At 50.4% G+C, this 14,657-nt stretch overlaps 4 protein-coding genes across 4 annotated transcripts; 3 read left to right on the forward strand and 1 right to left on the reverse strand.

Moving 5' to 3' along the window:
- Positions 1–83: 83 nt before the first annotated feature.
- On the forward strand, positions 84–2,337 carry BO79DRAFT_194739 (uncharacterized protein). Its single transcript, XM_025681071.1, has 3 exons — positions 84–508; positions 580–920; positions 1,014–2,337. The coding sequence occupies exons 1-3, from the start codon at positions 412–414 to the stop codon at positions 2,157–2,159; spliced, it is 1,584 nt and encodes a 527-aa protein (XP_025539784.1). The 5' UTR covers positions 84–411; the 3' UTR covers positions 2,160–2,337.
- Positions 2,338–7,460: 5,123 nt separating this feature from the next.
- BO79DRAFT_15424 (putative DUF221 domain protein) lies at positions 7,461–10,784 on the forward strand. Its single transcript, XM_025678747.1, has 6 exons — positions 7,461–7,730; positions 7,814–8,279; positions 8,337–8,951; positions 9,008–9,334; positions 9,397–9,795; positions 9,850–10,784. The coding sequence occupies exons 1-6, from the start codon at positions 7,680–7,682 to the stop codon at positions 10,674–10,676; spliced, it is 2,685 nt and encodes an 894-aa protein (XP_025539785.1). The 5' UTR covers positions 7,461–7,679; the 3' UTR covers positions 10,677–10,784.
- A 279-nt stretch (positions 10,785–11,063) lies between these two features.
- BO79DRAFT_245354 (uncharacterized protein) lies at positions 11,064–11,939 on the reverse strand (the record flags this gene model as incomplete). The annotated part of the gene is made up of 2 exons (XM_025685465.1): positions 11,310–11,939; positions 11,064–11,226 (listed from the first exon to the last, which is right to left on the reverse strand). The coding sequence occupies exons 1-2, from the start codon at positions 11,906–11,908 to the stop codon at positions 11,064–11,066; spliced, it is 762 nt and encodes a 253-aa protein (XP_025539786.1). The 5' UTR covers positions 11,909–11,939.
- Positions 11,940–12,813: 874 nt separating this feature from the next.
- BO79DRAFT_287479 (FAD-dependent oxidoreductase) lies at positions 12,814–14,412 on the forward strand (the record flags this gene model as incomplete). Its single annotated transcript, XM_025688589.1, has 2 exons — positions 12,814–13,806; positions 13,870–14,412. The coding sequence occupies 2 exons, from the start codon at positions 12,814–12,816 to the stop codon at positions 14,242–14,244; spliced, it is 1,368 nt and encodes a 455-aa protein (XP_025539787.1). The 3' UTR covers positions 14,245–14,412.
- Between the last annotated feature and the right edge of the window lie 245 nt (positions 14,413–14,657).

Raw genomic sequence — 14,657 nt, forward strand, 5'->3', positions numbered from 1 at the left:
GACAGGTCGGGGGGTTTGTCGTTAGTCCTTATGCCACGGATAGATAAGCAAACCAAACTGCTGCTCTCTTCATCAACTGCTCCCTCACTACTACTACTACTCTGACTTGACAGGTGGTCCGAGTTGGTTAGTCCCCATTCTACTAGCCCATTCTGCAATGCCTTCTCCTTGTCCTTCTTAGAAAGCTTCCCGTCCCCATTCGCTGGCGGCTTGTGTGTGTGTGTGTGTTCGTGATCTCACTTCCCCCCGAATATGCAGTCTTAACGAGTTCCGCTCTCGTTTCACCCTGTCATCCCGCCCAGCTGTCAATCCTTCTCCCCTCCCCTCCCCCCTGTGCGATTGTAAGAAACAATACCAAAACGGAGAGAGGGGAACGACAAAAATAAAAATCAAAGGAAAAGAAAACCCGCCATGTCGGCGGATAGACTTCCTTTGGCGGATTCAACACCTCTCGACTCCTCTACCTCAGGCGTACGGGGTACTTCTTCGTCTGAATCAGAACAACAACGTTGGTTTCTTTGCCGCCTTCTCTGTGATCTGACCGTCCAGTCGACGAACTTACCAACACCCTTTCCTCAGGAACGTCCAGCGACCCCCCTCAAATTCCTGTGAGGATTAGACGACGAAGGCATCTGCCTATGTCCGATGATCAATCCTCCAGGAACCAAATCTTCTACTTTGTTGACTCCAATTCCTCGTCCCGCGAAAAACGGGCTCATGTGATGCGTCACCATGTTCAGGAGAAACGCCGGCAGAGGAAGTCATCCCACTCCCGGGCGGACGGCGACCGGAGGGGTAGTCGCCCTCTTCGCTACTCCCCATGGCCTCATAAGAGGACAGATGTAGACAATCATGATGATTACGAATCCATTGCCCCTCAGGAGGTTCCCAGCGAAACTTCAGTAAACGGACATTCCTTGGTAAGTTCATCATTTACCATCAATACAATACATTCACCATTAATTACACAAATGTCTCCACCGCTCGTCATACTAATCTAATTAATGGTATAGATTCCGTTTGGTCTCCCTCCTGTGCAATCACCACCCGAATCGGTAGATGGATACCAGTCACCTTCACCTGTCACTATGCTTGATGCCTCGAGGAAAGATCCATTCAATTCTCTTCCAGGCGTCTACTCCCGTGATGACCAAGAGCTGGCCGACTACTGGACTAATCGGCTAACCTACTGGTCGGGCCAAAATAAATACATCAAAGACCTTGTGTTCAAGGCCGCCATGAGCCACCCATTGTGCTTCCAAGCAGTCATTCTCACCTACTGCGCCCGCTGGAAAGCCCAGCTCTACAACCTGAAAGACAGCAAGGAAGCTCAGTATCATCTCGACAAAGCCGTAAAGGGAGTCGAAGAAGCAAGGATTGGATCTGCGGGAGTCGACGAAGATAACCTAGCATTGGCGCTGAGCGGCATGTCACTACACGAGGATCGGTTTGGTGACAAGCAAATCGCTCGGAAGTACGAAGACCAGGCTGTCGAAATCCTCCGGTCTCGATCCGGCACGCAGAGCACGGTCGAGGTTTTCATGCATTACGTGCGATACGTGATGATCCCGCCACCGATGGAGATGAGCGAAGAGGGGAAGCGCTGGCTCGTCTCTTTTCTTCATGCAGCAGAGCAGCTGATGCACCAGCATAGCACACCTTCCTACTTGGAGTCTGTGCCCCAGCGACGGACTGCTTTCCAGATGGATAGTCCCTTGTTTCCTCTACTTTCCAGTGGGCCCCGCCCTTCGCAGGTGCCTCAGGATTACCGCATGTATGTTGTGCGCAATGCGCCCACCCAGGAGATTACTAGAACCGCAGCCTTGATCTACATTACCGCGGCGCTGTGGGATCTGGCAGCCTCGGAGAACAAAACCGGGCGGTTTCTCAACCATCTCCACCACCTCGTGCGACTGCACAACCTGGACCGATACCCAGCCTGCGAGACCTTCATCTGGCTGCTCCTGGAAGAAGGCTATGGAGCGGACCTGAAGGAGTCGGAACGCGGATGGTCCACAGGCGAGCTACTGAAGATGCACAAGCAGCTCCGACCGGACCTTCAATTCCAATACAACGAAATCCTCTTCAGTCTGCTCATGCTCCATCCGCCAATTCGAGGAATTGATGCGTTTGAGGAAGAATTGCTTGGGCCCATTTGAGCGAGAGACACGATCCCAATTACTTTTTCGAGATACCCCTTCCCCTGTCGACATTCATCTACTTAGCCAGTGTTTTCTTCTCTATTTTTGAAAAGGAGCGTGTGTTGTGCCGTGTTGTATTGTGTTCTGTATGTTTGTATATTTCGGGCAGAACAGAAAAAAGTACTGATTAGGTACGAATCCCAAACGCTTGATTGTTTTCCGCGACGTGCAGGAGCGTCGCAGCAGTCGTACATGATTATTTACTCCGTACTTTGGTGACCTCTGTTAATTGCCTGTAGCTAGCAGTCTGAAGTAAAAGTAAGTAAGTAGTGGTGGTAACCCCGCATTTTCGGGGGTTCCCAATAGGTTACTGACTGGTTGGTGTCACCTCAGATCGGGTTTTCTAGAACGACCTGTTCCACGGTTCCCAATCCGCGACCAATATCCCTTGCGGGCAATTGGTCACTCACTTGTTCACAGATAACTACCATCTGCTTACTTACCTTACCCTTCCGTGTATCTAACTACTTTGACTTAGTTAGGATGACTTTTGCCACGTAAGCCGATCTGCATCGGAAACCTCTAACCCTACTAACCTAACCCATTCTACAAAGTAAAACTAACAACAAACTTACCCACTTATTCCTCCCCCCTCCCCCCCATCGGATCATCATCCACCCTCCCGTAAAGAAACGAAATCCTAATAGATAGATATATCTATCTACTCTTCACCGTGACGCCGCGTAACCCGATCAACAGCCTGACAATCCCTCATTCGATCGATCCTCACCAACCACCACCAACTAATAACAGAATATCAGTGGGGAAAAAAAACACAAGAACTTACGGTGAGAGAGAGAGGGAGAGAAATATGAGATATTATTTTCCAATCTGTGTACAGTAGTAGTAGTACTGTACGTATGAGGATCATTCGCGCGCGCACGGACTCTTAAATAACGAAGTGCATTTCCATTAATGGATGAGATGAGTAGATAGATAGATTTTTCTCTTTACTTATTTTAGTCCGGTGGGGGTTGGGACGGACATGTCACATACTTACTTTCCTTTTTCCTTCCTGCCGGATATAGAATCCGCTGGGTACGAAGGTGCCCGCTTTGCTATGCTTCGATTCGATGTGTTTATGTTGTGTTGTGTGTACCTGCTACCTAGACTACTAGTACTGTACAGTTACTAGTAAGTACTTAGGGACACAATCCACCACGGTGTCCTGTTTGTGGTACTTATTCTCTTCATTATTCAATTGATTGGAGATTTCTGCACACTTTGGATTATCACTAGATAAATCGATTCTTGGGTAGAGGATAGTAGATTCATTATATTATCCGTCAGCTGAGCTTTGGGCTGATGGTGGCGGGACATAGTTTAGTGAATTAGTTAATTAACTGGTTAGTGTCAGTGCCGCTTAGTAAAGAAATAACATGGCTGGGATTGACTTTTAAAGAGAGAGAGAATGAGAGAAAAGAGGGGTCTGGAGCTCACGCCACTACTACTACTACTCCAAACACAGAACAGGTAGTACTTCAATACCAAACAAAAACGAATAGATAAATATTAGTCAACTGCTTAGCTACTCTAGTACTTTTGATCAATGATCCCTGCTCCTACACACACACACACACACACACACACACACACCAGATTACACACGCTACTGCAGGCCGCTGTTTTGGGTCAGGGCATGGCATGCCGTCCGCCCGCCCCCGTCCGTCTGTGTGTCTCACGGGAGAGAGGAATGATCTGTGGTACTAGACGGGGCTAGCAAAAGTACGACCGGCTGGGTTGGGCTGGACTGGACTGGGCTGGTAGTATGATCTGAGTGGTTAGTTAAGCTTATTGATTACTTTCGTTGGTAGGTCAAGGTGGAAGTATTGAAAGTAGAGTAGATAGGTGTGGGCGGGTGAGTGGGTAATTAATTAATTTATTTGATGGGAGTGTGGTGTTAATTTAGCTCGTTATTTCTAATCTAAGGTAATGGTAGTTAGTTGTTTGGAGATAGTTTGTTTCGGGACTGTTGTATAGTAGTATAGTGTCTATGTGCTCGTGGGTCGGGACTTGTATATGTGAAGCTGCTTGTGCAGAATTAGCATCGGTAGTATCATCTGGGAAACTTTGTGCCACAAGAAGATGATCCAGATACTACTGTAGGGGTATTGTCTGAGGGTGGGATCGCTGCTAGGTCTGAAGTTGTGCAATGTACACTCTTCAATGTCACTTCTTCATGCAAACCATGCATTCTGTGTTTGAGACATTTAACTGGGATTATACTCCGTACATCATCCTAGCTATCAGAAGCACTACTTCTTTGTAAGACAATCTTTCTCTGGTATGACAGAGAAATAATCCCTCCGCGATACACGCGATACACGCTTTGAGTTTGACATCTATCAAATTTCCTTTCAACTGCTTGTACAACAGTCAATTGCCCCGGAAATCACACCTTCATAGCTAATAAAGTCCTGTCTCAGATACCAGTCCAAAAATCAAGGCTAGACCTGGCATAGCCCTCGTCCCGTATTCCACAAAAGCAAAAGCCGTGACAGTAACTAAACTCTAGGATGTTGCCTCAGGAACACGATAAATCTTTCTCAGGTTCTCCAGTTGCTTGCAATATGATAGGTGTCAATGGCCAGCCCGTGTCCAGCCACATGGTTATTTATTTGCGTCCTGTCCTCGGAGCGTTAGGATTAACGGACGGACTTGCTCCATATTATTTTTGGCGGAAGTTGATCGTCGACAAGTAGCATGCTTGCTTGTCTGTCTGTCTGTCTGTCTGTCTGTCTAGGCAACGGGATTTCGATTTGCCGCCGGTGTTACTACATAACTTCGTGGCAAAGTCTGCTGCTACTTGCTACTACGGGTGCATGAAGCTTCCTTTATTCAAGCTTCCTCCGGTGTATGATGTGGTGATGCCAATTATAGATTATAATCATCATCTGCAGAAACCACATATAGACACATCTACCTCGACCACGCGTAACGATGATGGTAAGCAGAGAGGAGAAAAAAGTATCGCATCGCGCAAGTGACAACAAAACAGACAGACAGACAGACAGACACATAAACATTCTTCCGCACTGGCGATCAAGCAGTGCTTGCATTCAAACACACCGCCGAATTCAAACAGAACACTAAACACAGCCGGGCTAGCGTTGACAAATTTTTAGCGGAAAAAGAAAAAAGGTTGCCTGACTAGTGGTTCCAAGGGCAAAAGGTCTCTGATCTGGTACGGCAGATGGTGGCCCCAGCACGAGGCTGAAAGACTGGTTTGATTGCCTGCGGGTCCCCCCAATAGGCATCGATGGGATGAACCTATGATCCGAGATCCAAGGGATGATATGAGATGGAAATGAGCCAGTCTTGTGATGCGTATGTACGGATCATAGATGATGCACCTGTCGATGGTAAAGATCTGGTTTGTTGTTTGCTATTATTGTGTGTGTGAAGGAGGGGAGTTTGCGTGGTGGCGACTAAAGATGCATGCTTACACTGAGGACTGTTTACTGTTGACTGTGTAGCACAACTGCATCCATGCCCTCCATGCCCTTCCATTTCTAGCATTCCGTTTACCCCCTTCTCCTCTAAACCTGGTACTTACTACATGCCAGTATATATAGCACTGTTATTAAAGAATGATAGATCAGACCGACCACAGACACGATGGCGCAAAATGAAACGGGCGGCCCGTGTCAGAATCTTCGCAAGTTGAAACGCATGGCGCCGTGGATGCTGTGGCTGGAGACTGGAGACTGGAGAGGAGAAAGAGAGAGAAAGAGTCGTAAGCCAACCATCGGACAGATCCCGATCTTGGCTTTTTTCCAACTGTCACGGGTTGAGGTTTTTTGCAGATTGCTTTTTACTATTATTATGATTTCATACATTTATTGGCTTCTCAATTTGAAAGGAAATGAGATCACAGGTACATCTCTAATTTCATACTGTGACACCATAGTCTGATAGTTTTGAATAACTAATGATTTCATTGCTGCCGTTTGCGTCGGTCGCAGAGTGCTGCCCCTTTCGACAACCCACGGAGAAGACCGTCTCAATCAACCACTGGAACAAACCCACTCTAGCCGGCCGTCTGGGGGAGAAGAGATTGCGTTCCTCGATTTTCCTCCTGAAAGGTTCGGGCAGATTCGAATTTGCCACCTTCGCTACCGGACGAAAGGCCATTTTATTCTATCTACACTGTATTGACCACCTGGGTAGCAATCCGCATACAGAGGATTACCAGAATTTACCAGGCATTCCTATGTGATTGTATGGGAGAGTCCACTGCAAAAAGCGCGTCGGAACAATACAATACGGTAAGCGAGTCGCGAGTCAGAGACTAAGAGACACTAGTCAATCTGCTAGGTCGATCTATTGGGACCAACTCATCCACTCTCGCGCCTTATCATCTTCCCTCGTCGGGTCTCTCCAGCCACAGTAACCAAACGGAATCCCCTCGGAGAATTGTTCAGCTTTCCCATCAATTCCTGGTTGTCACCGGGCCACATCAGACAGAAAAAAGAGGGGAAGCAAGCTTCTCTCGGTGAACAACTTCATAATGGGTGGCTGGGAATTGAATTCTGTCCCGGTCCGATGGCAAAAAGGCAAATGAGAATTCACCTTGGATCGGACAACATCAGTCTGGCTGGCATGATGCTGCTCATATCATGATGACGAGCAGTGGCTGAAACGGAGTGCGATCGTCGCTTTGCTGTTGATCAGCCCAAAAGTCAAATGCAAACCTAGCATTGCGCGCGCTCCTGATCGGAATTCCCCTTACGCTGGCCTCCCCTTCAATCGTCATCGACTCCTCCACTCACAGGAGTGTGACCCGGGCGACCCAACGATCCCATCTGAGATCCAGAGTTGACCTGCCAGTGGCATCGCCTCTCACTCGTCCTGCCCGGCCCCAAGTGGAGTGGCTTGTTCCCTCGTGGGTGGCACTAGCTTCAATCCCTCTCCCATCCCACCCAGACTTGACCAAAGCCCGGATGAGCTCCCCTTTTAACTCTTCTCGTGATGCTAGCCTGAGATTTCCTTCACGGGAACCATTCTTTCGGTTCAGCCGAACCCATTGCCATTCCTAGGGGTCCAATTGGCATGCGTTGAGCTGTGCACCCAATCTGCTTTGCCGGCTCTTTTCTATCTTTTCACTTTCTTTTTTTCGCTACAGTGGGCAGATCAGCAAACCCACTTCAAGTCCCAGACGACCCAAACAGAAAAAGGTTTCCTTTCTTTGGGTGGCTCCCCCTCTCCCTTTAAGCTTTGCGCCCCTTGAGTCTATCCTTTGCTTTTCTCATTTTTCGTTTAAACAAACCTCCCTCCCTCCCTTTCGTTTCTGTCCAGCTGCCCTGTTTGGATCTCACACTCTTTCGATCCTGGCCGTGCCCTTGCCTGTGATCCCCTCCCCCTCTCTGCGGTCGACCGCTCTCGATCGTGCGACATTCTGCCTCTTGACGTAACCGCACCTATACTCTACTTGACCACGACGGACTCGTACTGCCACGGGCATTGATTCGCGCCATCATGGCTATCCATGATGTCGGCCTGGAAGGCCTTCATCAGCTATTCCAACGGGTGAGTCCTAATGGTGTTGTGGGATCGCGCTCGGTCGCATTCCTCCATTGATGCTGAAGAGCGCATCTCTAACCCTCCCACAGAGCAGTGATGATCCGCAAAGCGCTTCCAACTCGGCCTCGGGCCTGGTCACGACCTTGGTCCCCTCTTTGATCTCTGCCGCGGCCATGGTAATCATCTTCATTATTTTGCGACGCAGTGAAACTCGCATGTACATGCCCCGAACCTACCTGGGTGTTCTGCGCCCCTCGGAGCGTACTCCCGCTTCTCCTACTGGCCTCTGGAATTGGATTTTGCAAATGTACCGGCTGCCCGATGAATATGTCTTGCAGCATCACTCCATGGATGCCTATCTCCTCCTGCGCTTCCTGAAGGTTGTGTCGATGATTTGCTTCGTGGGAGCTTGCATGACCTGGCCTATCCTGTTCCCCGTCAATGCAACGGGCGGCGGCGGCGGCCAGCAATTAGATATGCTGAGCATGTCGAACGTCAGCGCCGATAAGTATGCTCGCTACTTCGCTCACGCATTCATTGCATGGCTCTTTGTTGGTGTGTACTTCCCGTAAAGTATGGCTTGGGGGTGCCCGTCACTAATGATATTGCTAGGCTTCGTCTTCTACACGATCACTCGCGAATGCCTGTTCTACATCAATCTGCGCCACGCTTACGCCCTCGCTCCGGCATATGCCAGCCGTCTCTCGTCTCGCACCGTGCTCTTTACTGCGGTCACCGAAGATTACTTGAGCCGCGAAAAGATTCGACAGATGTTTGGTCCCGAGAAGGTGAAGAATGTCTGGCTTACGACCAACACCAGCGAATTGGACGATAAGGTTGCTGAGCGCGAGGACGCTGCGATGAAGCTCGAGGCGGCGGAGACGAAGCTTATCAAACTGGCCAACGCTGCCCGCCTGAAGGCCCTCAAGAAGCAAGGGTCCGTGGAGGAAGGTCAGAACGCAGGCGATAGCCTTTGCGACGATGACGATGAGTCCGGCTCGGTTGCAGCTCGCTGGGTTCGACCCCAAGACCGCCCTACCCATCGGCTCACATTCCTGGTTGGTAAGAAGGTTGATACCATCAACTGGGCGAGATCTGAGATCGAGCGTCTTCAACCCGAGATCGAGGAACTTCAGGCCAAACACAGGGAAGGTAATGCGGACCTGGTGTCGTCTGTCTTCGTTGAATTCCACGCCCAGGCCGATGCTCAGCAGGCTTTCCAGTCTGGTTAGTGTACCATGTCGTCCGTCTTTTGTGTCCAGCTATGCTAACTCGCGCAACAGTGGCCCACAACTACCCCCTGCACATGGCGCCTCGTTACATCGGCCTGGAGCCCACCCAGGTCATCTGGTCCAACTTGCGCATCAAGTGGTGGGAGCGACTCGTTCGTTACTCTGTGACCATCGCATTTGTTGTCGCTTTGATTGTCTTCTGGGCCATTCCCACTGCCGTGGTTGGCTGCATCTCGAACATCAACTTCCTGACTCAGAAGGTTCCTTTCCTTCGCTTTATCAATGACGTTCCAAGCTGGATTCTGGGGGTTATCACGTCTCTTCTGCCTACGGTCTTGATGTCCGTACTCATGGCCTTGCTGCCAATTATCCTCCGATGTAAGTTGCAACCCTAGGCCTCCATGTATGTGAAGTCTGAGCGCATTCTCATCTGTCGATAGTGATGGCCAAACTCGGTGGCGCTCCCAGCTTGGCTGCCGTGGAGTTGACTACACAAAACTTCTATTTCGCATTCGAAGTCATCCAGGTTTTCTTGGTTGTTACTATATCATCTTCCGCCTCCAGTGTCGTATCCGATATCATCAACAAGCCCACTTCCGCTGCGTCTCTGTTGGCCGAAAAGATTCCCACCGCTTCGAACTTTTATATCTCTTACATCATCCTGCAAGGGTTGTCTTTCAGTGCCGGTGCTCTGCTGCAGATCAGTGGACTGATCCTCGGCAAGGTCCTGGGTCGGCTCCTGGACAACACCCCGCGAAAGATGTACAGCCGTTGGTCCAACCTTGCTGGTCTGGGCTGGGGAACTGTGTATCCTATTTTCACCCTCCTCGCTGTGATCGGTAAGTAACTGTTTATTGAGGATGTTGGAAACCGCCAGCTGACAATACATACAGCTATCGTCTACTCGTGTATTGCACCCCTCGTGCTCGGGTTCGCCACCATCGGTCTTTACCTCTTCTACTTCGCCTACCGCTACAACATGCTGTATGTGTCGAACGCCAACATTGACACCCAGGGTAAGGCCTACGTCCAGGGTCTGAAGCACCTGACTGTGGGCTGCTACCTCCTGATGGTCTGTCTGATTGGTCTTTTCGCCATCGCTACCGCTGCCGACAGCATTGCCACTGGACCCCTGGTCCTCATGATCATTCTGCTGATCTTCTGTGTTCTGTACCACGTGGCCCTCAACAATGCCCTGGAGCCACTGATCCACTACCTGCCCAAGAACCTCGAATCGGAGGAAGAAGCCCTGCTGTCTCGCGAGCAGACCAAGGTGAGCCAGTCCGGCGAGGCGTCGGATGACGCCGCCGCCGGCGGCTCCAAGGCACGCGACAGCGGCGTGGCCAACATCGACTCCGCCGAACGGGGTCTGACCTCCGACGAGCCCCAGGCTAAGCCCAACTTCCTGCTCCGGTACCTTCGTCCCGACAGGTACGACAGCTATGCGCACATGCGCCGCCTGGTTCCTAGCGGACAGGAGATCACCAAGTATGACCCCGAGGTGGAGCGGGACGCCTACTTCAACCCGTCCATCAAGGCACAGGCTCCTCTGCTCTGGATTCCTCGCGATGAGCTCGGTGTCAGTCGCCAGGAGGTCAAGCACACCTCCCGGGTCATCAAGATCACCGACGAGGATGCCTGGCTGGACGAGAAGAACCATATCTGCTGGGACTTGGACAAGGGTGTTCCTCCGATCTTCAAGGAGAAGGTTTACTACTAGATACCCAGACGCAAGGAAAAGAGAAAAGAAAAATGATGTGTATGGATAATCTACTGACTGTTGGATGATAATGGTGATGGTGATGGTGATGGGAGAATAGTTTACAGAGAACCTTGATACCCACGGATTTGGAGGCCATAAAATGTATATGGCTGGCTTTTCGAAGATAAAGATAATACGGATGTTCATGTTCTATTTCTAATTATACTAACTAATCATGGAAGTTTTAAGTGTTGAGAAGAAGAAGAAATGGCCGTGATGTTTACATACATATATACGAGGTTACTATAAATATCACATAATGACTGGTTGTGCATTAAAATCTCCCTAATATTACCTCAACTACCAACCTACAATTAACTATCACCATTATAATAACTGATAAAATTACTCCCCCTCACCAGGATGAACCCTCTCCCACCCCCTCCTCACCCCATCCCTCCTCTTCATCCGCTCAAACCACAGCCTCAACCAAGGAAGCAACCTCAGATTAAACTCATATTGACTCGCCGCCGCGACATACGGGAAATGCACTAGATCAGCCACCGTACTGTTGTCATATCACAATCAGCCATCACCCTATACCTTCCTCTCCACACAAAGAAAAAGGAAAGAAGGGATAAGAGAAAATACCATTTCTCCCCAGCCAACCACCCACTTCCCTCACCCCACCTCTGCCGATTCAAAGCCAGCTCCAGAAGGCGATATAGATCGATTAATCTTTGCCTGAAGGGGCGATCCATCAATGTATGCGCTGTTATAATAATAGGTGTGGTGTGTTTATTCGATCTAGTCTCGGTTGTCACTGGGGGTTGTTGTTGTTGTTGTTGTTGATGCTCAGGTTCAGGGTCGGTGCTTCCCATCCAGAATTCTAGCTTCGAGCAATGCTCTTCCACTGCTGCTTGTTCGAGAGTATCTGGTGGGTATGTGATGTGGTGATTGTCCTTGTCGTAGTTGCTTAGGAGGTAGGTGGTTATGGAGGAGAGGGTTTGTAGGGGAGGGTCGTGGTTGGGGCGGTTGGTGTCTGTTAGGGTTGTTGTTGGTGGTGTTGGTGTTGGGGATGAGGACGAGAATGGGGAGTCATGGTGGGTGTGGCTGTCGGGGAGGAGGTGGAGGGTATAAGGGAGACTGAGTTCTTCGAGGATGATGGCGATGGCGGTGCCGGTGATGGAGGCTTTGGGCGTGGTGAGGGTGATGGTGCTGGTGCTGGGTTCTTCGAGGGAGACGTTCATTGTGCACTAGTTGTTTTGCTGTAGGTAGTAGGCTGTGAAGTGTGAGAGTGGGGAAGGGAGAGGAAAGCTCCAGGGAAGGAATAAGTTGGATAGTAGTATAGATGCATTGCAGATGGAGATGTAATTATGATACTAATCTGGGGGAGGGGGGATTGTGCTTGACGTCACGGAGATACTATAGAAAGGGAAAAGTTCAGGAACTGGTTTGGGATTACAGGAACTGGTTAATTTTAGAAGTCGGTGATACAGAGTTACATTATGTCACTATGCCTGTGATGCGTGTCTGGATGTATTTTCAATTCCAGTGTTTGTTTTAAGTTCCCTGCATCCATCTCAATGTAGTATCTTCAGACTGCGAACTATTGGATGGGATTAAATGACTGCAAAGCCGAGGTGTCACACCCAAAAGAGTAGAAAGTAATTAAAATGGGCGGGTCTGGCCACCGCGAGCTTATGGCCCGCCCCACCAATCACAAACGATGGCCGGGCCTGGCTCGGTCGTCGTGCAGGTCGGCACTCTCCCTCTCGGCATTTGATTGGCTGGGATCAACAGTTTCGGCCGGCGGAGAACGCGGCGTCATCAAGCCGTTACGTTTGCCGTTTTGGCCGAAAAGGGTCTGTCTGTCTAGTTTGCAATTCTGCAAGATTGCACACCCACAATCACCATCGCCCCCCTGTGAATAATTTCTGAGCAAACATACATCTCTGATCAACATCTCTGGTCCTTCCAGATGAACCATGGTTTGACTGTCCGATCCGCCACCATCGCCGTGCCTGTGTGACTTGTGTGACTTGTATCCCCCCGGAGGGGTTGCGCTATAAGTATCCGATTGTACTCCCCCACATCGGCCAGGGGAATGAAGCAGGATTCGGCAGCAGTGGCAGACTCCCAACCCCACGCGATCATGATGCAGCCCACCCCTGTTCCTCGTGATATCCTCATCGTCGGCGCCGGCATCGCGGGTCTGGCCAGCGCCATCTCTCTCGCCAAGGAACTGGCTTCCTCCATCCCCGACCTCAAAATCTCCGTCTTCGAAGGCGCACCAGGACTATCTGCTTCAGGGGGCGCTATCAGCCTGACCCCAACGGCGCAGAACTATCTCGACAAGCTGGGCGTCTTGTCCGAACTCAATCGCATGGGCAGTGAAGCCGGCATCGAAGTCGATCTCATTGAACTCTTCTCCCTCCGCTCAGGTCGTAGACTGGGGCCTCTCAAATTCACCGACGAGAATGGCTTCGGTTACGGTGGCTATAAGGGCCGTCGAGTCATGCGAAATGCCCTCTCGCGCGCCATGTTATCCGTCATCCAAAATCACCTTCCTTCGGTTTCCGTCTACTTCAACAAGAAAGTGGTAGGCGGCACCACAACCGACTCCTCCGTCACCTTATCTTTCGAAGATGGCTCCTTCGCTACCGGAGATCTTGTTCTGGGCTGCGACGGCGTCCACTCTATCACGCGCACTCGCATTGTCGATCCCGGCAACCGCTCCGAATACACCGGCATCTCCTTCATCCAGAGCGTCTCTGACGCCCACGATCTCCCCGTCCCCATGCATTTCAACCAGACCGCCATCCACCTCACCCGTCACAGTTCCCTTCTTACCAGCTACTGCGATCCTGATCGCCAGAAGATCTTCTCCGCCGCCATCCTCCGCGTGAACGAACACCTCATTGAGCGCTACCAAGCTACTTCGAAAAGCGATTGTCCCGAACAAGCCAGCATGAAGATGTCCATTCGCTATCTGGTGCGCACACAGTTCGCCAAATCCGCCCTTCCTAGCATCCGCGCACTCCTCGACCACACTGAAGATTGGGCTTTGTACCCGGTATATCAAGTCCGGCAACGAGGGAAATGGCACAAGGGACGGATTCTTCTCCTTGGGGATGCTGCGCATGCGGTAAGCCATCACCTAACCTCCATACTTCATCTTTTGAAGCACGTAATTGACCATCGAATATAGATGCCTCCCCGCGACGAATCCGCCGCATACTCCATCGAAGACGCCCTCATCTTCACACAAATCTTCTCCCGCAACCTGCACGCACCTCTCTCCACGACCTTCCAAGAATACGAGTCCCTGCGCCGCGAGCTCGTCAACAAAGTTTTTGACGCCTCCCGCCGTCTCTGGCAAAGTGATCTCGACAAGGGATTGTTCCCGGGCCACGTTCGCGAACTCATGTCACCAGTGCACATGTCGCCGGGAGACAACCTCCCGGCGCCAACGACAACGATAGCATCAGCAAGGCCGGGCATTCCAGCGGCCACGCATCAGAGTTTCTCGGATCTGTCGGTGTACTCGTTGACCCGGGAGTTCCAAGGGGAGATTGAATCTTAGTTGATTTGAGCTATGGATAGATACGAGGATGGCATATAGAGGTGTTTACAAGGTCCTTACTTCGGGTTTATTTTCTCGTGCGGGTACGTAATGTTTATTTCTTCACACGGATGGATCATAGAAAGGAATGGGATCTGGAATGGGACAGGACAGGACAGGACATATGGCTAGAAACGAGCGTTACGACCACACTACAAGCAATGATAATACTTTTCTTTTCAATGAACCACACCCTTCTTCATCCCTTAGTGGCTTCTATATCACCCACGTAGTTCATATCAATTAGCCCTTTCTCGACTAGAAATTAGTGAGAAGGGGTTGATTTGTACCGTTACGCCAAAAGACCCAAGTATCTGTCTCCGGGCCCCATTTCATATGGGGCATTGCCTCTGGACTTCTGAAAATTGGTGTCC

The sequence above is a fragment of the Aspergillus costaricaensis genome, assembly GCF_003184835.1.
Source record: "Aspergillus costaricaensis CBS 115574 unplaced genomic scaffold BO79scaffold_15, whole genome shotgun sequence".
Classification (NCBI taxonomy): Eukaryota; Fungi; Ascomycota; class Eurotiomycetes; order Eurotiales; family Aspergillaceae; genus Aspergillus; species Aspergillus costaricensis.